Source organism: Nakaseomyces glabratus, chromosome F (genome assembly GCF_010111755.1).
Source record: "Nakaseomyces glabratus chromosome F, complete sequence".
Lineage (NCBI taxonomy): Eukaryota > Fungi > Ascomycota > Saccharomycetes > Saccharomycetales > Saccharomycetaceae > Nakaseomyces > Nakaseomyces glabratus.
The window spans coordinates 453863-479391 of record NC_088956.1 but is presented as its reverse complement, the minus strand read 5'-3'; the positions used below and the strand labels follow the sequence as shown (position 1 = coordinate 479391).

Below are 25529 nucleotides of genomic sequence, written 5' to 3'. Positions count from 1 at the left end.
ATTAGTAAGTATCTTTTTTTTTTTTGTAAATGCCCTTCTATTATGCTATCTACTTGAAAGGCATTTTTTTTTTCTTATTACTTATCTTATGACAAAAATTACTTAAAATCTTTGTTATTCGGCTCTCTTTTCTTCTATCGGCATTAGTGCTTTGTATGATGGTCGAAATCCTATCACGATTTTCATTTGTTTTGAACAAGTCTTGTTATCTCGAAATAAATGCTCTGTTGACTACTACGATATTGAATGGTAGTGTAGGAAACATAGTCATACTACTCTCGCAATATTGTACGTATTTGATACAGCTAGGCCTCATGTATCACATGTATCATGCGACGTTTCCATCTCTGTAGAGTAGAAATCTCAATTAAATGATTCCAGCCCAAAAATAGAATAGAAATACTCCACTGGGTATCGGTTTTTAGAATCAACTTTAGTACACACGTATCTTGAAACAGGCATATAGTCTTCAAGAGATCATAAGAACATAAGCAGATGTCCTTTGGATCAAGACTTTTCCTTAATGAGCATTAGAATCGCGTACTGGAGAGTTGGGTACACTCTTCCTCATTTGGAAGAAGAAATGTGGGCCAGAACCAACTTTTCGGCTTTTCACATGCTCTTTCATCCATTACATCGCCGATGTACTGCGATCCTTTCTGAACTCCTCATCGATTTGTCATGGATTATTGCATACCATCGTTTCCGTTTGTAGTGTAGTGTTCTTCTTTTGCTCCAAACATGTAGCTGTTCTTTCCACGGCCTAGTCTGTACATTCCAAATTCTTTGTGCCTTCCTTTCTGTGACTTTACTCTATTTGAAAATCATTTCAAGGATTACTAAAATGTTACAGTCTTCTCTCCTCACCAACCCTCCCATCTTCTGTGTGTACCGTCCTATCTGATTTGAGTACTGTACGCACCTGTCTCTGGATCAGTAATATTTTATTCCATCCCTATATTTGCTCTTGTTCGCTCGGTAGAAGACTTGTAGGAAGGAGGGGATGTTTGTCCACTTTCACACAGCAAAAAAAAGTACATACCAAACGTCGAAAATCAGTTGGCCTCTACATTGCTTTCTGTGAATCCAACAAATGGGATTGTCGCACATCTTCGGTTTCTATGCACCCCTTTGGGATTCCTTACAGAAGGATCTGTCCAAAGAAATACCGAAGCAGAAGGCATCACAGGATTCGTAGTTACTTCTTTTTAGATCCCTCTGCGTTGCTCCCTCTCTCTATCGGAAACAAGTTGTGTGTCCTAAAGTCTCAGACCCTTCCACTCAGCTGTTGGTAAGTGTGTTTCTTTGCCTCCCCACCCCCCCCCCTCCTCCCCTTTCCCTACCCCCGATGCATGGTGTGAAGCCGTTAAAAAAGAATACCACTCCTACTGGTATTTGTCTGTCACATCCTTTATCTTTTTTCGGATATATGCAATACCTTACGGAAATGCCGAAGAAAACCCGTTGGGCGAGGGATTTTTTCTGCCACTGTATCCCAAAAAACCTAATTTGGTAAGAATCACACACAAAATTACACATTACAACAAAAAAAAAATGCAATTTTTCTTCTTCTAGAAGATTTTCCCTTCCTGATGATCCTCAGATAGATGTGTAGAGGAATCGTCTTTACCTCAGGTCAAAAAAAGCGAGAAAGGATATATTGTTCATTATCCCGATATTAGATAAACATGGAATAATCGACTTTCTCGTCCTACATTTTCACAGAATACTCTGTACACATTTGGTTAGAAGAAGAAAAAATCGAAGATTCGCAATCCAAAAAAAACAAATTTGTTTGACAAAAAAAAAACCGATCTCTTCGCTTCTTCTTAATTAGGATTCTCCCTCTCTGAACACTTCATCACACTCAAAATTGTACACATAATCCATTTCCGTTCTTTCTACTCAGTTTTTTCTTGTTTCTCGATATTACCGAAGGTCGATCCTTATTACTAATACTCAATAACTTGTTAGGTGGTTCCGACCGAGTTATTTTTTCTTCACTTGACTAATCCCTTTCCCAAAACAAGAAGATCATTTTCCCTATTAGCAATGAATAATTTTTTTAATATAAATATGATTGTAATTAATCAGGATAGAATAAATTCTTGAGGTTGGAAGATGTCTTTCCTTCAATATAGTAAACTACCTTCCCTCCCCCTCAAAAATACAACATAGTATTTAAACCACATATATCTTAACCTGATTGTGTTAAAGACACCAAAATCGAAAACCACACAAATAATAATTATTTTTTATCAACTGCTACACCGGATCAAAGTAATAAACATTTACAAGTTTATTCACTAATAAACACCATAATATCTACTTCAACAAAACAAAACAAATAACATACACACACTACAATAATAATGTTGGCTATTCATTTTAACAACAGTTTGTCGCTACAAGACCAATACTCTCTAGCCTCAAAGGCAAGAACGAAGCTAATGAGATGTGCCAAGGACGCTCAAAAGGCTAACAAAGAGTACAACCTGCGTGTGCTAGTCGGCCACGCTAACCTGCTGGACAGAATAACAGAAAATGTCGAACGCATGAATCTTATAAAGCGTCAGCAACAAAATGTAGCCGATGACTTGCAACTCTCAAAGCAAAACTCCAATGTCGTTGAGGGTTACACTCATGCTGGAGAGGTCTCCGCTCAGAATAAGACATCGACCAGTGATTACTACTATTACAGTTCTGAATCCGAGTCTGAGTCCGAGTCTGACTCTGAGTCTGAGTCTGACTACGAAAGCGAAACAGAGGCACAAGGTGACTTCACTTTCAAAGTTGACGAGAGCATAGATTGCAAAGAAAACACAGAAGTGGTCGACTCTGAAGTTTCTGTCGCTGAAGAATGTAACTACGTTGTTGGTGCTGGCGCTCATTATGCTGGTCATAATGACTCATCAAACAAGCATTTTACTACTATTTGGGAAGAACCAAGCGAAGGTGATAACACAACCGAAGAGAAGACAGAAATTTGCCTTAGCAGCAGTATAACTAGTACTGGAAACGATTGTGATGAAAAGGCAAAGGATTATAAAGAAACCACAGATGTATGCTCAGGTAGTGACTCTGATGAGCACTCTTTAAATAGTCCTCTCGACGATAACGATGCTTTCGAATCTTACGATGATATTTGTAAATCTAGTAACGACTATGGTGTACATTATCATAAAAACCATGATAATTATTTTAATATTCCACAACATAAGACACTAGTATGACAGAATATGTCACTGGGTTTTTAATTTTAATTCAATTTTAATATTTGACTACCATAATTCAAATTTGTCATTTTTTCAGTTGTTTAGTGTTTTTTTAATAGTTTTTATGCATTAGTACTTAATAAATGTAATTAGCATTTTATTAATTATACTTTTAATTTTACTTTAATCGGAATTTATCAAATCAAGAGCTAGATAAAGAGGATTGACATTTCTTGCTATCTGTGGTTTAAAATTCTCGACCTCCGGTCAAGCAAGCGAGCAGGTAAATATAAAGTTTTATTAGTGTCCTTGTGCAAGATGTGCAACAAGCCTCTCGTTCTGAAGTTAGAGTGGATACAACTTCAACCATTTAGACATTTTAAGTAAAAAAAAATAAAAAGACAGTCCGGAATTGTACTTTCCTATTAGAGCTTTGGTATGTAATTTATCTCAACACTTTAAGAAGCATCAGTTTTTGAGGATGCACGGAGATTCTCAATAAGGTGTACATAATTAACGGTCAATGGTTGTTATTGTTCATAAGACCCAAATTTGAAGTATATCGGGAAACCTTCTTACCCTTTCGCTGTGGAATACACTTATAAAATAAAATTGATGACGTGTATATTCTAAAAAAATTATCGACTCATCTTGAGGCTTTTATAAAAAATCGGGCGAGACTTAAAGCATTCTTTGAATGTTGTTTAGTCTCGTAATTTCACTTATGGTCATCACATCGTCAGAGATACCATACACAACTTCTCTTTCAAAAAGAATGAACGATTTGAATAAAAATCAATGTATGAAAAGCTTGCATAAGAGTGAAGCGTCTAGCAGATCTTTATATTAGACACGAACCTAATATGATAGTGGTGAGACTCGATCGTTAACTTTATTTGTAGTTGCTTCCTGTTGATAATGCGCAAACAAGAAAAGTTCACAGACATTTAGCATTATGCTTAGTCTCACAACTGATAACTTGCTTTTCATGTCCTATGATGTTCGAGAGCTGTAGTATTATGGAAGACCAAATATCAATAAAAAAGATAGAAACATTAATGAATGAAAACAAATAAAATGCAAAATGTATTGGGAAAATAATAATTATTAAATGCTATAGGTAAGAAAAGGTATATAAATAATAAACATTAACATTAAATTTAGTGATGTATTAATTTGAAAGAATGTAAAATGTTATGGGGAAAAAATGCAGTAGTGTGAAAAAGTACAGGGAAAAGTCATTAAAGTGTTATTGAGAAAATGCAAATTCATTAAAGAGGAAACATCATGCAGATAATTTAGATTCTGACATTGAAGCATCTCCATACTTTTCAAATGCTTCTCTTTGGTTACGGAAGTCTTCAACTTCAATCCACTCTTCATACCAAACTCTGTCAGTTAATTTGGCATTATGAGGAACACCTTTGACGGGGAAGTAATAAACCAAAACCAAATATACCAAACCAGCAACTAGGTATCCGATAAAGTAGTTTAGGTAGTAAACTTTCATTGCTCCAATAGGAACATGGACATCGATAGAACCTAAGAAACCCGCGAAATTTGGAGCAATACCAACAATGTAACCGCAAACTGCTCTCCAGTTTGTACCATATCTGTTGTACATATAGTATGAGTCTAGTTTGTTTGTGTAACAGTGGAAGACATTGACATAACCCTTTCTTACAACAAAATAGTCAGCGGAGATAACACCAGCAATGGCAGACAAGAAGACTGCGTATGCACCTAAGGCAGTAGTGAACTTAGATGATGAGGCCATCAAATTCCAAGGACAGATGACCAAAGCAATACAAGCACATAGGTATGAACCTCTTCTAATATTGATGAATTTGGGTAGCAAAGCTGTCATATCAGTACCTGCTGGGATGGCATTACCGGACAAGTTAGCACCTAATTGATCGAATGCAAAGGCAAAAGAAATTAGGAAGACACCAGCACGGTTACCGCTTGTGTAATGTTCTAAGTATCTGTTTAGGATATCCAATGGGTTCCAGTAGTTAACCCCGTAAAGTTTGTAAGCTGCGGAAGCTGATAGAATACCAATAAGAGAGATAACTGCATAACAGATTGGTAGAATGAATAATTGTGAGTAAATGGAAGATTTTGGAGTCTTGGCAAATCTGGAAAAATCTGGTGCATTCAAAATCAGAGTAGAAAAGTTATCTAGAGCACTGATGATAGATCTCACGACGGACCAAGCTAGGACACTTTGACTAATCTTTTCACCTCCATTCAAGGAACCTAGAGCCAAATGACCATGGGCCTTCTTCAAGGTCCAAATTAAGAAACCAAATGCAGCAAAAGGAGTGATGGCAGATTTGATTGCAAAAATGAAACGTAGTTTATGTGGTGGGAACCATAGAAATGGTAATGAAACAGCCCAGAAAAGCATAAAACACATGAATTGGAAGTTTGTTAGGTTTGGGTTTGGGATTGTGTCACCCATTTTTTTGTTCAAGTTGTTGCCAAAGATAGACATCAGCATTAGTTGAACACAGTCACCACCTAAGTAAGCAAGAGTAGAGAACCAGACACAGGCCATCACAACTCTGTTCAGCACAATCCAAATAGAGAAATATGTACCGAAAGCAACACGGGAAGCGATTGGGAAGGAGATGTGGTAGATGTTACCAATACGAGAACCTGCAACCAGGAATACGGCGACAAAAGAGTAACCAACCCAGATACAGATCCAAGTCTGCCACCAGTTCAAGCCCAGTTGTAAACCAGTAGCTGAGATTTGCCATGTGTTAACATTGAAAGCACCAGAGATCCAGAAAAAAATATACTCCTTCCATGTCCATACTCTACGGGCTTTATCCACAGGCTTTAGATCGTCGTTGTAAAGGAAAGTCTGTAAGACAGATTGGCTTTCAGTGACTTTACCGTCGTCATCGATTTGCTTAACTTCAAGGAAGTCAACAATTCTGTACCAAAGATAAGCGAAAGTACCCTTTCTCTTAAACTTCTCATGTTTGTCATCATGGTCTTCCTCGTCACTAGAAGGTTCGACATCATTGGTGTCAATGATGTTGACTGTCTCCTCTTTGTAATATTTTTCGTCTTCACCGGATGTGTCCGCATCGCTTCTATGCTTTAGGATCTCATCGCTAGTGAGAGTGCTGTATTGATTCTCCTCGGAAGTAGAAACGTCACGCATGTTTTGGTTTCTATAATGTTATTTGTCAAAATATGAATTCTTGGAATAAAAGTATTAATACTCTAAAAAAAAAAAGCTTGCAGTGGTTAGATTTTTTTTCTTTTCAAGTATTATTATTTATTCCGAGGACTAGTTGGTTTTTTGGTTACAGTCTAGTTAAGGCTATATACAAGAGAATAGTAAGAATTGAAGATAGGATATTGGAAACAGAAATAAATTCAAAGACCATGGGAGCAAAATGTAATGTATTATATAGTAAAAGAAATATACAAGATAGGATTTCTGATCAATACCATTCCTCCGTTGGAGAAAAGTTTTCAATAAAAGTTTTTCCAAGGACAAATATCCAGTAATGCTATTCATAAGCTACATAATGGAGACAAATAACCTTTTCTTATCAGGACAAATAGCTATTCTTTCTAAAAGGTGCCAACAAATCTGTTGCATGTTATCACCGCGACAATGGGTAGTTTAGGGCCATCACATCGCAAAAGAAACAAGAGAATCCTGGGCAATGAAAAATTTCACATTTGTCCCTAGTTTTCAACTTGCTTGCTTGCTATATTCACGCTCCGATCGCCTTTGTGCAATAGAGAATTGGGCGACGGGGGTACTGGAAGCTAGGGCTGTAGAGCTCATATGTAATTATAACCGTAGAGAGCAAATACAAAAAGAAAGAAAACACATCCCATTACATATTCTTGCTACTTAGAAAGAAGCCTGCCGCTTTTTGAGTAGAGAGAAGCATTATAAGAGAGAATGAGAAAAAAAAGAAAGAAAGTTTGTTAACTGAAGATCTGACACATAAATTTATATGGAAACGAGGGGTGTGCGTAAGTTTCTCAGTGGCACTTATCCATTGATGAACAAACTGTCGTACCAATTGCATTCCTTACTCATTACTACTACGCAAGAAAACAAGACACTTTCTACTGCACTTTCACTGATTTTTTGCACTTTCGGAAAAGTGCTCCTAAACTCCCCCTTGAAGGGTTCCTTGTTCGGGAGTTTATGGGAGAAATCTGAGCGAAATGCTTGGGTTCGGAACAATAAAACAAAAAAGCAATTTTGACTTCATGGAGAAAGAGAAAGGATTTTTTACTTTTTTTTCCAGAATGGTAAGTGAGGGGTACATAAACCACCGTAGAGAATAGTCTTGGTATAGTAGTTATAATGGGAGTTATTCTTCCGAAAGTACTGCAACACCTGCAGAATCGCCAGTAGAAGATCTTACTTCCACTCGCTTTTCTTTTCAAAGATGTGAGATAAAGATATGCTGAATTGTGCCACGCGACATTGACAGCTAAATTACAATTGGCAATAGGCCAGCGTAGACAAGGTACAGGGCCTCCCCCCGCACTTGAGTTTGTCTTTGGTTCATAATCTCAAATATGGCTAAGAAGCAAAAACCAAAAGGCAGTACTTTGAAAGCAAACAAACGCACAGAACAGCTAGTACTAGCGCAGTAAAAATATAAAAGAAACACCAGAACTCTAAGTTTAACAGCCCTTCCGTATATTTTGCGTTCGGATACCACCGGCACTGCACAATATCTTCCGGAAGGACTAGCCTAAGTGATCTTTCAGTATATGCTTTATAGAGCTGAGCGTTCAAGTTGTGTGAGTGAAGAGTTCATGGTGAGGTGGATTACGCGACAAGACTGTCAGAAAGCCTTCTTCTACGTTATTTGTGGTCATCATGATCTGTTACATAAATAGGTTTCCTTAGATTACGTATTGTAAAGAGTGCTACTATCAGATAGAGGTAGAAAAGCAAAACGGGATAGCACTGCTTTTCCGATATTATAGCTGGTTTTTTTTGGTTACAATTCCAGTTCCTTGTACAAAAGGTGAAAGAAAAATTATTTCCACGGCGTAAATGCTTTTCTTCAGATTTGTCATCAACTTGGGCTGAAATGTGCAAAATGTCCCTATGACATTTTACATACACCAAAGAATCTGTATCGACACCAAATAAAAAACCATTAGTTGTGAAGGAAACGCCCCGTCGGATATATCACTAGCGAAAAGGAGTAACCACGCGATAGGGTTCTCCCGATCACTATATGCCGTCTGTGATGTACACCCAGTGCTAGAATAATGATTATATCAGTTAGTCTCATTTTGTAGATCCGCAGGTGTCCGAACGTGCATTCTGAATGTATATCCTCTTTTCCTGGACTTCATTTTGAAAGATAAGAAAATAATAGAGCTTCAGTATCTTAATTCTTGATAACATAGCACAAGAGTCTAATCTTCCCTTTAGGATATACGACCTTGAATATGACTCTAAGTCATTCTCACAATTGGAATGCTAATTAACCTCGGGAATCTCCATTGAGTATAATTATCCGCGCCCAAAATGTTCAGTGTTGCAATAATAATCTGCACAAAATATGAACGACAAACGACAGAAAGAAATATCAATATCTTCATTAATTTTAAAACCAAAAATTGATCTGAAAGTGTTCTATTGTTTAACACACCTTACCTTTCAACATATTCCTCACACCATTAAGTACTTTTGATATTATAGTAATGGAAATCTTGTCATGTGACTTTTGTATATTATATACGAGTAGATTCCCAATTTTTTTTCCAACGCTGAGGAACTCTCCCTTCCAAAGAAAGATACACAGTGGCAAAGAAGCAATACCCTATATAACAATCCTTCAATAATTAACATTCAGATACGTGCGTGAATTGGGGGCCCAATTGCATAAAATCTAGAGGTCTATCAGATCAATACAAAGAAACATATATACACAATTAAGAATGGCAACTACAGTGTCATCAGAGTACTCAACGGATACTAGCAATGTACCAATTGAACACAGATTTAATCCATATTCCGACAATGGTGGTACAATTCTAGGTATAGCTGGAGAAGATTTTGCTGTTCTGGCGGGAGACACGAGACACACTACTGATTACTCTATCAATTCTCGTTATGAGCCCAAGGTGTTTGACTGTGGTGACAATATAATCATGTCAGCGAATGGATTTGCTGCGGATGGTGAAGCGCTGGTTAAGAGATTTAAAAACAGTATTAAATGGTATCATTTTGACCACAATGACAAGAAACTTTCTATAAGTTCTGCAGCCAGAAATATTCAACATCTTCTGTACGGTAAAAGATTCTTCCCTTATTATGTGCATACTATTATAGCAGGTCTAGATGATGAAGGTAAAGGTGCTGTGTACTCTTTCGACCCAGTTGGATCCTATGAAAGAGAGCAATGTAGAGCTGGTGGTGCAGCTGCATCATTGATCATGCCATTCCTTGATAATCAGGTCAACTTCAAGAACCAATATGTGCCTGGTACAGATGGTAAAGTAAAGAGGGAGTTAAAGTACTTGAGTCTAGAAGAAGTTATCAAATTGGTTAGGGATGCTTTCACATCAGCTACAGAGAGACATATACACGTTGGTGACGGATTAGAGATCTTAATTGTCACTAAGGAAGGTGTGAGGACAGAATTTTTCGAGCTAAAGAGAGATTGAATGATTATAATTATTATATGATATATAAACTCTTGAAATCCTCAATAATATACTATAATGATTTTGACTGTTTTGAGAAAATGTGTACCATAAATGTATTATAAATTTGCAATAACATTTAAGTCATGCGCGCATTTAACATCTTATTAAGCGTTTGTTATCCAATCCTTTATAAAATACACAGATTTTTAAGGTCTATATTTTTCTAATGTAATTACAAGAACGTTCTGGACGTAAATTTGGAGATTGCAAGCCAAAACATATCAGTTTATTTTGGTAATCTGAAGCCAAGACCCTTGACAATTTTCTTGTAATAAATGTAGAAGAAATCCGAATAGACTAACGTTTGAACAAAGCCGGTGACAAAGGCCAATTTATCAAACCTATCCTCATAGAAATATCTCCAAATCCAGTTTGGAATATACAAAGCTCTATAAAGACCCAAAGCAAAAATGTAATGAGTCGTTAGTGCTGTTGCTTTTCCGCTCTTAGAAAGCATGAATAATTGTGGCATAATGGAGACACTTTCTAGCCACATAGAGAAGCTTTTGTTCAAGGACAAAAAGTCAAATCCATGATTGAATACAAAGGCCAAAACCAAGCAAGGAGCCAGCAAATATTGTACCTTGAATGCATCTGCCATTATCATCTCCTGGTATGCTATTGGGTTTTTTTGTTTGAATGTAGACAGTAGATAAACAGTGTATACCGATGAAGTAATGAAAAAAATCTTCATTACTGTCAAATAGAATGATTTATAATGGAAAGTGAGCAGGTCTAAGTATCTGCATACAAACACCAAAGCATACAGAACTTGTGTCTTTATGGAAATACCACTAATGGAGCTAGTCTTCTTGATAGTTTGAATCAAGATAAGTATACTAGCAATGTGTGTTAAATCTGCTAACAACCTGAAGATATTCATTTTTAATCAATTTACCTTATTTTCCGATTTAATACCAATTCTGAAACTCTAATATTGTTATCTTTCTGCGGCTTCCCTCAATAAAGGCAACAGTAGAAATGCTTTTCTTTTAAATGGTGCACTTTTATAACCAGGATTAGCTACTTCAGACTCAATTGACACCTGCTTCTTCTTATACCATTTGCAAATCATTGTTCCACTTTGACTTTAAATTTCTTCAAATTTTGTTCATCGAAGAATAGAACCTGATTTCTCTTGTTTTCTCTCGTCATGTGTTCACTGTTATGTCGTTCATTGTTATGAAGTCATATATATCTATATTCAAAGTATATAGTGGTATTGTATTTTTGATATCCGATGCAACATTAACTCTTGATTTCTTCTGCACAGCACATTAGATAAATCTCTCTACTAGTATGTTTCATTCCTGAGTTATTAACAAAGGTCAAGATAACCTGCCCGTAAGAAGATCTTCGGGTCATCATCTGCTCCAATTTTTGAATGTGACGAATGTGCTGATGTTGCCTTACCAAGGTTCATATGTCTTCAAACTTCAATTAAAATCTCTTCTACAGTTATTCTGATGTCAATTATACAAGGAAAAATGCAACGATTAAGTATTTTATAGAACTTTGTCATATCTTACATATTTGTCATCTTACACATTTTATTCAATCATAAAACTCCCTTTAAATTTATCAAAAGGATATGTATTTCTGAATATAAGAGTATATTCCATTGCGACAATAAAATAGCAATGCTAAGTCATTATTGATATATATTACTGCCAGTTATAAACAGTTATGGGGTTTTTTCAGAATAACCCAGTGATAGATTTTTTCCAGAAAGTAGTACGTAAACCAGAATCCATATTGATGTGGTTATTCACAGGTATGATATTCACAAGTACTGTTTATCTTATGTTTCTTCCCGGGCCAACATTAGATAATGATCTGGATGAAAAGAAGAAGAACCCACATTGATCTGTTATCTATAATACATACTCTGACAACACTTCTGGTATTTTTGTTTATTTTTAATGTTTTGTTCATTACATACTGTTTTACATCTATGCCCCCTGGGTCGCCGATATGCACGACATATATACGACACAAATAAAAAAATTTATAAATATTCATAGTCACAATAATATATTCAATCAATTAAAATAGCTTTTATATCTATAACATAATGCTTGAATCAATTTAATCATGAAATTCATATGTTTTTGAATTTATAAAGTGTGCGCAAATGCCTAGCCCTGAGATGTCGACCAATGCGCAAAGATTCGGTCTCGGGCTATTATTAAATCTGAGTATGTAGTATATAAGAAATATGAGATGCTTTTAACCTAAGAGTATGTATTTTGCAACTTAGTTTCATTGTCTCATCCTTAATATGAGGGAATATAATAATGTACAGTTGAGTCTATCCTTTCATTGCGAGCTTTTCCTTATTGTGACTGTCAAATAGTTATCTTGCAGAAATGGGAAATGCAATACCATCGAGATTGAAAATTTTTATACTAAAAGACTGCTTCATCTAGTATTATTTAGAAATCAGACTTACCATCACCATTGAATTCATATTTTCCAGCAATAACATCATCTAAGATACCGGAAGATGCAGCAACAAGACCCAAGAAAGGCTTTGAAGGATCCAAGACCTTGGAAGTGTATTCAGGATGGTATTGGGTAGCAACAAAGAATGGGTGATCCTTCATTTCGAAAATTTCACAACGCTTGTTAGTTTCATCTCTACCGACAAACATCAAACCATGCTCTTCCAAACGTTCAATGAAGTTAGGGTTGATTTCGTAACGATGACGATGTCTCTCTTCAACGGATTCAGCGCTACCGTATAGTTTCTTAATAGCACACCATTCAGTGCCTTGTTGGAAATATGTAGGTCTCAAACCCAATCTCATGGAACCACCCATAGTTTCCTTGTCTATTTCAGGCATAAAGACAACAACTTGGTTGCTTTCATCCAATTCAGGGAAAAATTCAGCAGAATTACCTTCCTTGACTCCCAAAACGTTTCTAGCGAACTCTATAGTGGCAATTTGAAGACCTAAACAGACACCTAAGAATGGGATATGGTTTTCACGAGCCCATCTTGATGCTAGCATCATACCTTCAGTACCTCTGGAACCAAAACCACCAGGGACTAATATACCATCAGCTGTGCTGACTTTGTTCCATGCTTCATGGAATTTGGCCTTTTCAGTGTCTTGTGTTTCAGGTTCTAGATCAGTGGCTTCGACCCACATGATTTCCAACTTACGGCGACATTTCATTGAAGAATGCTCTAGAGCCTTAATAACAGACAGATATGAGTCCTTCAAGTTGGTGTATTTACCAACTAGAGCAATCTTGACAGTTTCCATGGAGCTGTCAAAGTTACCGGTCATTGATTTCCATTTACTCAACAAGTTTTCACCTCTTTGAATATCCTCAGAACTTAGAGTAATTTCTTGTAACTGTAGTCTTTGATGTAGGTAGTTGATCATCTTTTGCTCCAACAGTAGTAGAGGAACGTGGTATGTGGAGTTGACATCATGGACATTAACAACTTGATCCGCACCAACATGACAGAACATGGCAATCTTTTCAATTACACCTTTCTCCAAAGTTTCAGAACATCTACAAGCAATCATATCTGGGACTAAACCAAGAGATCTCAAGTCCTTGATAGCAGCCTGGGTTGGCTTAGTCTTTTGCTCACCGTGGATAACTGGAACCAATGAGACATGGATCAATGCAAAATTTTCCTTACCGACTCTGAATTGGAATTGTCTCAAGGCTTCAACAAAAGGAGCACTCTCAATGTCACCAACGGTACCACCAAGTTCGATAATACAGACATCTGGTTCCATACCGGTGTTGTCAACTGGAATTCTGGAGACACGCTCGATCCACTCTTGAATAGCGTTGGTCAAGTGTGGCACAATCTGGACAGTCTTACCCAAATAGTCACCCTTACGCTCTTTGGCAATAACATGGGAGTAAATCTTACCAGTGGTGATGTTGTGGTCCTTGGTCAAAGTAACGTTCAAGTAACGCTCGTAGTTACCCAGATCCAGATCAGTTTCACCACCATCGTTAAGAACAAAACATTCACCGTGCTCCAATGGAGACATGGTACCAGCATCGATGTTCATGTATGGATCAATCTTGATAGAGGTAACTTTCAAACCCAAAGTCTTCAAAAGCATACCTGTAGAAGATGCCAAAACACCTTTACCAATACCGGAGATAACACCACCAGATACAACAACGTACTTCATCTTGTTTTCACTGTCTTGTTGCTTTGATATACCTTCCAAGACCTGATCGACCCTGCGAAACTTATACCTGACACATTCATTTATGCACTAATATGCGATGCCCATCGCTATGATTGCCAACGCGATGAGCTTCGAATTTTTTTTTTTGGCAAAATTTTCCAGGAACATCAGCCGGAACGTAGAAATCACGATGGTGAACGTAGAAAATGCACTTTCAATCCTTTCTCTCAATTCAGACGCAGTTGGATTTGAAGATTAGCATATATGAGGTTGTAAGAGGTTTAGTGGTCTGCTGGTGTCTATATGCAAGCTTAAAACGGGGACGAATAGGAACTAACAAGTGCGATGTTGAGAACTGTGTCTCGGTTTATGCCCTTGCGGTTTGGTGTGCGTTATTCGCATGAGTATGCGCCTCGGTACAAAGAGCAACAGAAGAAGCAGAAAGGGCGGGTTCCAGTGCGTACAGGTGGATCTGTGAAAGGGTCTACTCTGCAGTTTGGACAATATGGTATACGTTTGAAAAGCGAGGGTGTGCGACTCACCGCGGAGCAGTTGAAGGAGGCCGACAATGCGATTATGCGGTACGTGAGACCCTTGAACAATGGTCAGCTGTGGAGAAGGCTGTGTACCAACATTGCCGTGTGTATTAAAGGTAACGAGACTAGAATGGGTAAAGGTAAAGGTGCTTTTGACCACTGGATGGTACGTGTCCCTACTGGCAAGATCCTGTTTGAAATGGCTGGCGACAATTTACATGAAAGGGTTGCCAGAGAGGCGTTTAGAAAGGCAGGTACTAAGCTACCGGGTGTCTATGAGTTTGTCTCTAGGAAATCTTTGACTAGAGTGGGCCTACATAGCTTTAAGAACCCCGAACATGATCCAAAAGTGGATCATTTCAAAGAACAGGAACAAAAACCTACAAAGAAGTATCTGAATGTCTTGAAATCTCAAGAACCAGAGTATAAATTGTACAGAGGACGCTAAGAAGAAAATTATAATGTTAATTATTTTCAGCACACCACAGAATGGACAAATACCAATATTCTTCATATAACTATTCCAACGAACAGAATCTTAAAATATCATGTATATAAACTATGGAAGAGGAATAAATCTTTTTATCCAGAAAAAGGCCAAATAGTAAATAACTACATGTGTATACTAAAAGTACTATCTTTTTTATTGCTCACAATGACTTATATTTCATACTTCTAATCATTTAATCATTTTCTAATTGAAGCTCATATCTCCGACTGAGGCACGACTTTAGCTAGAAATCGAAAAAATAATGAAATTTGGATAACTTTCGGATCAAATAACAACGAAAAAAGGGCAAAGTTTACGTGAAAGTATTTTGGGGGTCTAGATAGGTAGTTGACACTCTTACTTCATTGCCGTGATCTTTTTCATACAACTGATGGAATATACTAGATATTTCTGAATATTGATCTCTTCCCTCTGAGTACTAAGTAGATAAAAAGATCAACAATAATATTAGCCGGGCCCAAAAATCAAGAGACCTACATCCATAAGGGCTTTGCATTTCATTGTCAAAGATAAGCCATGGATAGGAAGAAGACATTTGTTGGTACATCTAACAATGGTAGTAGCTCCATAAAGGGACTGCAATTGTTTATTGCCGACCTTCGGTCGGCACCTCATCTGCAAGATCAGGAGAGGAGAATACAGTCAGAGATTACAAAAATAAAACAGAACTTCGATACCCAACATCAGAAACAGTCTAAGGGACAAGATAAACAAGGTGGCTATCAAAGAAAGAAGTACATCGCGAAATTGGCTTATATATACATAACGTCAAACACATCGAAATTAAATGATATTATTTTTGGACTGGATCAAACTATGGAGTTAATACAGTCTTCTGTTTATTCTGAGAAATTTATTGCATATATGACAATTGAGCTTCTGTATGAGCATAAAACTGTTATGGACAAGATTAACGACGCATTACAATATCAGATACTTCTTGATCTTAGAAGTAATGACGAGAACTTTGTGTCTTTGGCCTTAAATTGTGTTGGTATAGTCGGCTCTTTATCCAAAACATTATCAAACGATGAAGATATTGTAGCAGAAGTATTTCAAATTTTGAGATCGCCAACATCATCAATGAACCTGAAGAAGAAATCATCACTAGCATTTCTTACATTACTGAAGAAAAACAATGCTATTTTAACCAATGAGCCACAAAGAAAACAAATATGGATCCAGAGAATATTAAGTCTTTTGGATAATAGGGACAATTACAGATTGACTTTGGCTTCACTTCCACTGATAGAATACATTGCGGTACACGTCGATCCCGCTGCATGTACTAGACTGGTACCTCAATTAACACAGACATTGTATAGCTGTCTAATGAATGAAAGCTCCTCAAATATTGACAATCCACAGTTAGATTTCAGATTCGCTAATATGCCAAATCCATGGATAATAACTAAAACGGTTTCGTTACTAAACATGTTAATAATATCTTCGAATGAAAAGTCATCTGCTCAGAATGATCATCTACTACATACAAGCACAATGAACAAAGAAATATTAAACACCTTGAGGACATGTATTTCACAAGCAATTCAGCTGGGTGAACGTTCATTTAGTGATCCAATGGAAAGAATTGTTCAAAATACCATCTTGTTCTCGTTGATTAATTTTGCTCCCAAGCTTGATCCATCTGATGACGCAATTACCGATTCCGTAACTGCATTATGCAAACTGCTTTCATCTAGTCAAATAAACATAAGGTATCTTGCCTTAGACTCTTTAATTAAACTATGTTCCGTGCTGGGAACATCAGCTATGAATGCTGTTAGGTTACAAAACTTAGATATGATCTCCCAGCTTCTTTACGATGAAAGAGATGCTTCAATTATCAGAAAGCTGGCCGACTTACTGTACATTTTCACTGATTCATCCAATGTAAAGAAAACAGTGGATGATCTACTACAATATATAACCTCGTCAAAACAATTGGCCGATCCCAACCTAAAATCTGACATTGCGGTTAAAATAGCTGTTTTGAGTGAAAAATATGCAACTGACTCAAACTGGTTTGTTACAGTTTCTCTGAAATTGCTTTCCTTCACCTCTCTAACATCAATCAACGACGATGAAATATGGCAAAGACTTTGTCAAATTGTAGTCAACAACCCTGCTCTTCAAAGAACTGCATGCGAGCAGCTGCTATATTACTTCAAAAACTCACAAACGTCAGAACCACTCATTAAAACAGGGGCTTTTCTATTTGGCGAGTTTATCGATCAAATAACTGATTTAATCTCAGTTGCTGACCTGTTTAACATTTTCACTACCAAATACTTTACTGTAACAAATTTCACAAAAGCAATGATTTTAACTACTGTAATGAAATTATACAGGTGTTCTGACTCAATATACACTGGGGCTGTCAAAATTTATCAAATGGAGCTCAGTTCTTTAGACATTGAATTGCAAAGTAGATCATACGAATATTTAAACATTCTAAGAATAGCAAGAATGGAGAATAACCCCAACTTAATTAATATTCTATTTCATCCAATCCCACCATTTAATTCGTCAACTAACCCTCTTTTAAAGAGGCTGGGCTTACTGCAAACGTCTGATAATGACTTAACAATAGAAGCCTTAACATCAAATCCATCTTCTAAAGATTCATCTAACCCATTTACACAACCAACTTCAACTGATACTTCAGTCACTGAAAATGGTAAAAATATGGTCACACAAGAAGAATTGTATAACTCGCAAATTTTAGCAGCAAGTTGGAGAGATGGATTTTCGAGAATGCTTTCCTTTAAAAGAGGAATTCTATTTTCTTCATCATTGCTTAAAATTTTATACAGACTTGACTACCCATCACCAGAAGAACCTTATCAACAAAAAATATCGCTGACGTTTATCAACGAATCGGAATGGGATATGACCAATTTTTCTACAAACATAATACCTTTCCGTACAGATAGTAATCCTGAATATGTTGTTCAGGAAATTTCTTTATTATCTGCTTTGGACATCGCTCCTAGAAGAAGGACTGAACAAACCTTGGATATAATAATAAGAAGACAATTCAATGCTGAATACAGTCCGATCATTTCGATATTTTTTAAATGTGGTGCTAGTACAAACACTATCAACCTGAAACTAGGAGTTGGTTTGAACTCGACTCTGAGAACAACAGAAGCACCAAAACAACAATTAACTCTAGCCCAATTCTTCTCAAGATGGAAAGCTCTCGGCGATGCTTTGGGCACAGAGGGTGAATGCATCATAACCAAACTGAGGTTGAAGTCAATCAAAAATATCTCACATAGTCAAGAGGAAAGTATTCTACAAGTATCTCTTATATTAAAAAGAATGGGTTTTGACATTGTTGAACAGTCCAACCTTCCCAACTCTCTATTCTTTGCTGGCATAATCCATACAAAAACTGATGGAAACTACGGTTGCTTAATAAGAGTAAGTTGTGAAGATGAGGAATATTTCACTCTAACGTGCAGGGCTACCATAGGCTCCGGGTTAGCTACAAATATTGCTTCTTGCATAAAACTTGCCGCTTTTGCATAATCTAAAGGCACTGTAACTTTAACTGGCTTGGGGTAAAGATAAAATCCCTGTAAAATTTGGTAGAACCATAATATACCAACTTTACAAACATTTAATATTATATATTGTTTTATGCATTAATTTTTATATATTTTTGTGGCATGCAGTTGTTATTTAGGTAATTGGCTAACTTACAATATTCTTGCCTCATTTTTTGGAGGCCTGGTGCCAAATATATCTGTTCCAATTCTTACTTCAGAAGTTCCTTGCCTAATAGCTTGTTTGAAATCAGCACTCATACCCATAGATAATTTCAAATCGGTACCAAACTTGGAATCGATCTTAGATTTCCATTCAACTAGCTTACTGAAATCCTTATTTTCTTCTCCTTCCTCATGCGATACTTCCCAAGAACCAATGGTCATTAAACCATTCAGTTTAACAAACTTGGCATCTTCTGACAGGAAGAACTTGACAATCTCATATACCTCATCCTCATCGACCAAACCTGATTTCTGATCCTCTTGTGATGTGTTGATTTGAATGTTACAGGAAATTGCATTGGCATCTGGCTGGTATTTACCTCTAGCCTCGTTCAACTTTTTTGCCTTCTTCAATGAATCCACTGTTTCAACAGAGAACAGGTTGGGTACCTTAGCTAAGTCCTTACATTTATTGGTCTGTAACCCACCGATAAAATGCCACCTGATATCAGTGGGCAATAGTTCAGCCTTCTCAATCAGCTCTTGGACATAGTTTTCACCGAAATCCCTGACACCGTGATCATACAATATCTGAACATCACTGGCGGGTTTCAATTTGGAGACAGCCAGAAGCAACACAGACTTAGACCCATTTACTTCACTTTGAACTCGGTTCTCAACTTCTAGAAATTGAGACACCAGTTGTTTCTGTCTAACACTGTCATACGCAACTTCACGCTTAGCAACACCGGACATAACTGTATAGAGAGCTCGCCTTAGGGACATCTCAAAGCAAACGGAGTAAGAAATCAGCCAATATATGGGATATCACAACGCATTTTAAACTTTCCTGTAGCAGTAGCCATGCAAACCTAAAAAGCAGCCCTGGAATGTGTCAGTGATTCAATTACCAATTGAGCTTGCTTAACCTGCGAAAGGATAAAACGTTAGCAGTGACTCTGCCCACATAACTCTAACAAGCTATACGATCTATATACTGCACATAGTGATCAAACCTACATGGCAACTCCTCTCATAATGCCATACAGCTAACAGGATCCATCAACCGCAATAGTAGGCCACCAAGAAACCACTCTTGTGATTTATAGTAATTGCTCAAAGAGATGCTTAGTGACTTGGCTTATTACTGGTTTGTTTTATATCACATTTCACGCCATAGTAACTTCCACTCTGACAGTGAAGTGGGATGAAAGTTTGGCAAAACAAAGGGCCCAAACGTTTTCTCGCTGAAAAATTATTATAAATAGGGAAGCTAATAAGTTAGCTCTTAACAATGGGGGGGTCTTCTGTAACACAGTCTTGGCCAAAGGACACAGTACTTGCAACAATTGGTTAGCTTTCCTTTGATTTTAAAAGTATCTGCGGTGTTGTTGACGACAGATAGAATCACGGATAGCAAGTTTTTCAAATTTCTTTTAATCCTTTTTCAATTCATTAACTTTGGAATACCCGCCAGGCTTTCATCGATAGCGATTGGGTGAGAGGATTATTCGAAAACATATTTTAATATATTAATACTATACTTAAGAAAACTTATTGGTTCCTTACCTATAATAAATCAGAGCTTTCCAACTTGATTAAGTTATATTGAGAAGACTGCCTGCCCCCCCCTGAAATTTTTCAAAAGACAGCTTTATTTTTAGTCAATAATGGTTGAATCATTAGAGCAGTTGGATCCCAACTGTGTAATAGTGTTTCAAAATACCGAACAAAATGTCACGCAATTGGTTAGCGAACTGAACTTGAAAGGCATGCCTGTTGTCACTAGACCCGGCAGCGATAAGACCTCTTTATTTGCGTTCACCAGGATTGATCCTACCAGATACGAGGATATACACAGCTGCTTCCACAATTTGAAAGCTACTATACCTTCTATTATCAATATCTTCCCGATCTATGACAACGAAACAACCAAGAGAGTTGATACCCTATACAAGAAAAACGTGAAAGGCCAATACCTTTCACTACCTATGGATGCAGACTTAATTGAACTGTTCAATCTAACAGGAGATGCTGAACAGGCGCTGTACTTTTCATTTTTTAGACATTATATTAAATGGCTGCTACCAATGGCTTTCTTTGGACTCTTCGTTCGCTACACTAGCGGTAACAATCCATGGGAATTTAACCCATACTACTCTGGTGCCTTGCTCATCTGGTCCATCACTTTTAGTGCTTTTTGGATCTTTAAAAAGAAACCTTACTATAACAAGATATTCATCAAATCTCAGACCTTTAGCACTTTATTCTCAAAACAAAGTACAAACTTTGAGACCCCATCGAACTTACTCCTAAAGAAGATAGCCTTTGCCCCAATTGCTGTAGTCTTTGCATTAACATTAATTACCTGCCAATTGACCTGCTTTGCAATTGAAATCTTCTTCACTCAGTTATATGCTGGTCCATTGGCTTCAGTGACTTCGTTGATTCCAACCGTTCTACTTGCTGTACTAACAAACATCATAAATATGCTATACAACAAGTTCTTCGTCGAGAGATTCATTGCATGGGAAAATGGTCCTAACCCAAAGAGATCCAAAATGGAAAAAAATTTTGTACTATTGTTCTTCGTGAATTACACACCTTTGTTAATTACTTTATTCTTATATCTACCTTTCGGTTACAAGTTCAACTCTACTATCAAGACCAGCGTTGTGTCATGGGCTAACAGTCACCATTTACAAACTAGAAATGATGACTTCAAGATTAACACCACTAGGTACAAAAACCAAATATTTTACTTTATGGTGACAAACCAAATTGTTGCCTTCGCTCTAGACAACATTGTACCAACAATTATTGGTAAGGTTATGCCAATTGTGCAATCAAAAGTCGCCGAAAAGAATGAAAAGAGATCTTCTATTGCCAATATTGATATAGTAAGAGAAGAGTATCCAGCTGAATTGAAAAGATGGAAAAAGGTGGGATCTTACAGTACTGGCCCATGGGGTGAATTCGACGTGGATGAAAATTATAGGAAAGTTATTATTCAGTTTGGTTTTGTTGCCATGTTTTCTGTCCTGTGGCCATTGGCACCTTCGCTTTCTGTGTTTTTTAATGTGCTAACTTACAAAGCTGATATGTGGAGGGCTCTGAAAAAATGTAAACCAAAATACCTGCCAATCTTAAGTGAATATTTGGAAGAAGAAGAAGATGCAGAAAAAGAGCTATCGACTGATTCTTGGAATGTGCTATTAGAAATCATCACATGGTTGAGTGTGATAGTAGGTCCAACCATAACTTACATGTACATAAATTGCAATATCCCCGGTGTTGGTAAAGAAACTGTACTAGAGAAACGTGATTTATGGTATGCAAGTTCGCCATTTTCTTTTTCATGGACATCTTTGCTGTTGTTCTCGATTTTTATTGAGCATGTATCCATTGTAGGATACATTTTTATCTCGTCTTTCTTGCAATCGACTGAAGCACCCCATTTTAGAGGATTTGTTCCTCCTGCAAAAAGTCCTAGAGAGGTAAAGACCATGCATAAAGGAAGTATCGACTTATCTGAAGTTATTGAACAAACAAAAACTTTCAAAGCTATGGCCGATGTCACACCTGAACCAAATGAATCACTACCCGTCCCAAATGTCACTGATGTATTCCAAAGCAAGAATTCCGACGCAAAAGACAAATCAGTGTCACCGGGCGTTACTGATGAAATAAAAGACACCACCTTGAACTCAATACCAACTCCCTCAAAACAATCTACAATGAAGAGAGATAATGAATCACCAGCAACTTTTAGTGGCTCAACATCTACAAATGTTCCCGCAATAGATGATGATAGTGTTGCAGGTGCAACATTACCAGATACAATTCCAACATCGAAAAATTATGATTCCAGAACTAACAAAACACCAAGCAACACAAATAAAACGAGCAACATGACCCCTGCAAATGGTATTGCCCATGACAAAAACAGTATGTCTATCAACGAGAAAGTTAAGCAATCTGAAAGCTCAAACTCCACCATGCCACAAAAGGAAAATATTGACCCTACAATGGTGAAATCATCGAACATCTCCGGCAACTTGCATTCTGATGTGCCCCTAGCAGCAGCAGCAGCCTCTACTGCACTGTACAATGTTCCAGTACACGCTAATAACGATGAAACCGAGAGACAAGCCAAGACATCTCTGAATGCCAATGGTATCCGTCATATTAGTTCACATAGATCTCTGCAACCTCCTGCGGCAACACAACAATTTGGCAGGGACTATCAACCCGCAGCTAAGCCAATAACTCCAGCTTCAAGGAGGTATTCAAGACCTGATTCACGCATATCTAACTCAGGACAAAATAGTATGACTTCTTCCAATATGTCAGAAGCCTACAGCTCTGACCGTGCCGGTGTAAACCGTCAAAGTTCAACAAGTAACAGTTCACACAAGAAGAAGAAAGGCCTACTACATAAATTGAAGAAGAAATTATAACATATAAAATCAGGATAGGATTGTATATATGTTAACCGTGCAAACAATGCATCAAAAACTTCATATAGACAGTTATGTAAATTTAAACTATGAGCATAAACTTAGTTATTTAAAAATACAGAATTACTATAATCGAACACTCAGCTGGTTAGAATATCTACCCTGGAGCGTTTCCAGACATTATGCAAGAAAGTCGGTTCATCATCTTCAATTCTGGTCAAGTCACCAGATTCTATATCTGGACAATTTACTGTTAACTGAACAAAGGTTCCATTTACACCCTTAGCAAGAACAAATCTACCTGGATTTATGAAAACGACATTTCTGACAACCCTGGCAAAATGCTGCAATTCACTAGGTATCACAATGATATCAGGGGCAAAACCTCCCACAAATTCTGTCAGCGGTAAATATGGCACATCTAAATCGGCACCAGAAATATGCTCGTATATGTTTTTACCTGTTTTATCTTTGAATTTCAGTGATTTCTTTAGACCACCAGGGAAAACTGGATAATAACGACGTTGCTGTAGCACATGCTCTGAAACTCTATCAAATCTATTTCTCATCGAGGTAGAACCACCCTTAGTTATCTCCTTCATATCCTTATATATATCTACATTTGAGCAACCAACAAAGACTTCATTAAGTTGAAAGGTCGAAGGATTTGGAAAGCACTTAAAATTTCTAGGTAACTGGAGCATTTTTCTGTCAAATGAATCTTGAGGATAGGCGGCGTGCCGGGACAACACATCCCTAGTTGATGGTAAAAGGACAACCTGAATATTTGAATCAATTCTTTTCAGTATTGGTACAACAACTTTATAGAAGACTTCATCTAGAGTCTTTGGCTGAGTTTTCATATTTGGAAATTGAGGAATATTTGCCTCCTTGATACATGATTGAGTAATATCCAAAAATGGGCCAAACATTACTATGGTGTGTGGTTTAATATCGCTATTGATTCGATCAACAAAATCTGATAGTATCGAAAAATCCCATTTGTCATCAGCTGTGTAAGGACCCGCCGTAATAACAGCTTTCATGGGCGCATTATCCATGGACAGTTGTACTTCCTGAATCTCATTTGCAGTAGAGACAGGGGAATCAGGATAAGGGAGAGATAAAACTTCCTCTACCTTGAAATATTCACCAGTTGCATTTTTACCCTTAATAGCAACAATTTGGCCTAAAAATAGTGAGGTTTCTGATACATGTTCGAGGTCAAGCCGTATTCTTCTACCAATACCTTGATTTCTTGATGTTTCTAGAGCAATTGCATCTATATTCGGGAAACCTTCAGATAGCGCGGAATCTGGAACAACTCTACCAATTGCATAGATTTCAGATTGCGACTGTACAGTTGGATCAGCAAAGTCTGTTGTACTTAGCTTATAATGACCCTTGATCAATTCATGAAATGCTTCAATTTGCTCATCCAACACATCGGCAGCATCCTGTATTTTTTGTCTCATTGTCCTGAATTTATATTTTTTGGCATCAAAGTAAGGTGCAATAGAAACTTTTGTTGCTGTTTCAACATTGGGGTCAATACCCCCAGCAATTTCAATATTTTCAGGGTTCAGCGAGTCTAAGATTTTACCAGACTCTCTCAACTTAATAGGTGTACTGACCCCCACATCTCTATTTGCATCAGAATTTAGAAGTGGAGAAGACCCCAGTTGTTGTGTTCTTTCGACGGAAGTACCTTCAGAGAAATGCAAGCTGTTCTCGTGACCATTCTCCTTCTTAGTACTTGAGCTTACTTGTAGTTTTCTTTTCTTTATAGTGGGAGTATTTGGAATACTAAAGCCAAATGCCGAATTATTGGTCGACCCTCTAACTACTTTGTTTTTTTTCATTGGTCCAGTTTTTCTACTAGCAGATGAAACTTGTAATGCTTTCTTTTCTATTTGCTGCTGTAAAAATTCTTTGAATGAATCCAAATTCTTCAGGTTAAGATCAGTTTGCTTTTCATGACGTTGGTATGAAAATTGTTCCCATCTAATGTATAATTCTTCTACATCCAGCGAATGTAATTTCATTAAACTCTCCAATATTGAAGCTATAGAGGCTTCTCTAGCTTCTGGACCAAATTGTGTAATTAGCTCACCATCCACAGTCATCTCTGGGAGTGTTTTATGCTATTAATTCAGGCTTGTTTCTCTATTACTGCTAAAAATCTGCAAGTTC

General features: G+C 37.1%; 10 protein-coding genes across 10 annotated transcripts; 5 read left to right on the top strand and 5 right to left on the bottom strand.

Moving 5' to 3' along the window:
- Positions 1 to 2372: 2372 nt before the first annotated feature.
- Positions 2373 to 3233, top strand: ECM13 (Ecm13p; the record flags this gene model as incomplete). Its single annotated transcript, XM_446168.1, has 1 exon — positions 2373 to 3233. The coding sequence occupies one exon, from the start codon at positions 2373 to 2375 to the stop codon at positions 3231 to 3233; it is 861 nt and encodes a 286-aa protein (XP_446168.1).
- A 1267-nt stretch (positions 3234 to 4500) lies between these two features.
- FUI1 (uridine permease) lies at positions 4501 to 6393 on the bottom strand (the record flags this gene model as incomplete). The annotated part of the gene is made up of 1 exon (XM_446167.1): positions 4501 to 6393. One exon carries the CDS (start codon positions 6391 to 6393, stop codon positions 4501 to 4503), a length of 1893 nt encoding a protein of 630 aa, XP_446167.1.
- A 2774-nt stretch (positions 6394 to 9167) lies between these two features.
- Positions 9168 to 9896, top strand: PRE7 (proteasome core particle subunit beta 6; the record flags this gene model as incomplete). The annotated part of the gene is made up of 1 exon (XM_446166.1): positions 9168 to 9896. The coding sequence occupies one exon, from the start codon at positions 9168 to 9170 to the stop codon at positions 9894 to 9896; it is 729 nt and encodes a 242-aa protein (XP_446166.1).
- Positions 9897 to 10164: 268 nt separating this feature from the next.
- ERD2 (Erd2p) lies at positions 10165 to 10821 on the bottom strand (the record flags this gene model as incomplete). Its single annotated transcript, XM_446165.1, has 1 exon — positions 10165 to 10821. The coding sequence occupies one exon, from the start codon at positions 10819 to 10821 to the stop codon at positions 10165 to 10167; it is 657 nt and encodes a 218-aa protein (XP_446165.1).
- A 1552-nt stretch (positions 10822 to 12373) lies between these two features.
- Positions 12374 to 14110, bottom strand: URA7 (CTP synthase URA7; the record flags this gene model as incomplete). The annotated part of the gene is made up of 1 exon (XM_446164.1): positions 12374 to 14110. The coding sequence occupies one exon, from the start codon at positions 14108 to 14110 to the stop codon at positions 12374 to 12376; it is 1737 nt and encodes a 578-aa protein (XP_446164.1).
- A 345-nt stretch (positions 14111 to 14455) lies between these two features.
- MRPL16 (mitochondrial 54S ribosomal protein uL16m) lies at positions 14456 to 15094 on the top strand (the record flags this gene model as incomplete). The annotated part of the gene is made up of 1 exon (XM_446163.1): positions 14456 to 15094. The coding sequence occupies one exon, from the start codon at positions 14456 to 14458 to the stop codon at positions 15092 to 15094; it is 639 nt and encodes a 212-aa protein (XP_446163.1).
- A 579-nt stretch (positions 15095 to 15673) lies between these two features.
- Positions 15674 to 18694, top strand: APL3 (Apl3p; the record flags this gene model as incomplete). Its single annotated transcript, XM_446162.1, has 1 exon — positions 15674 to 18694. The coding sequence occupies one exon, from the start codon at positions 15674 to 15676 to the stop codon at positions 18692 to 18694; it is 3021 nt and encodes a 1006-aa protein (XP_446162.1).
- A 170-nt stretch (positions 18695 to 18864) lies between these two features.
- GVI51_F03993 (pyridoxal phosphate homeostasis protein) lies at positions 18865 to 19662 on the bottom strand (the record flags this gene model as incomplete). The annotated part of the gene is made up of 1 exon (XM_446161.1): positions 18865 to 19662. The coding sequence occupies one exon, from the start codon at positions 19660 to 19662 to the stop codon at positions 18865 to 18867; it is 798 nt and encodes a 265-aa protein (XP_446161.1).
- Positions 19663 to 20546: 884 nt separating this feature from the next.
- Positions 20547 to 23336, top strand: IST2 (Ist2p; the record flags this gene model as incomplete). Its single annotated transcript, XM_446160.1, has 1 exon — positions 20547 to 23336. The coding sequence occupies one exon, from the start codon at positions 20547 to 20549 to the stop codon at positions 23334 to 23336; it is 2790 nt and encodes a 929-aa protein (XP_446160.1).
- Positions 23337 to 23476: 140 nt separating this feature from the next.
- Positions 23477 to 25462, bottom strand: POL12 (DNA-directed DNA polymerase alpha subunit POL12; the record flags this gene model as incomplete). The annotated part of the gene is made up of 1 exon (XM_446159.1): positions 23477 to 25462. One exon carries the CDS (start codon positions 25460 to 25462, stop codon positions 23477 to 23479), a length of 1986 nt encoding a protein of 661 aa, XP_446159.1.
- Positions 25463 to 25529: the final 67 nt, after the last annotated feature.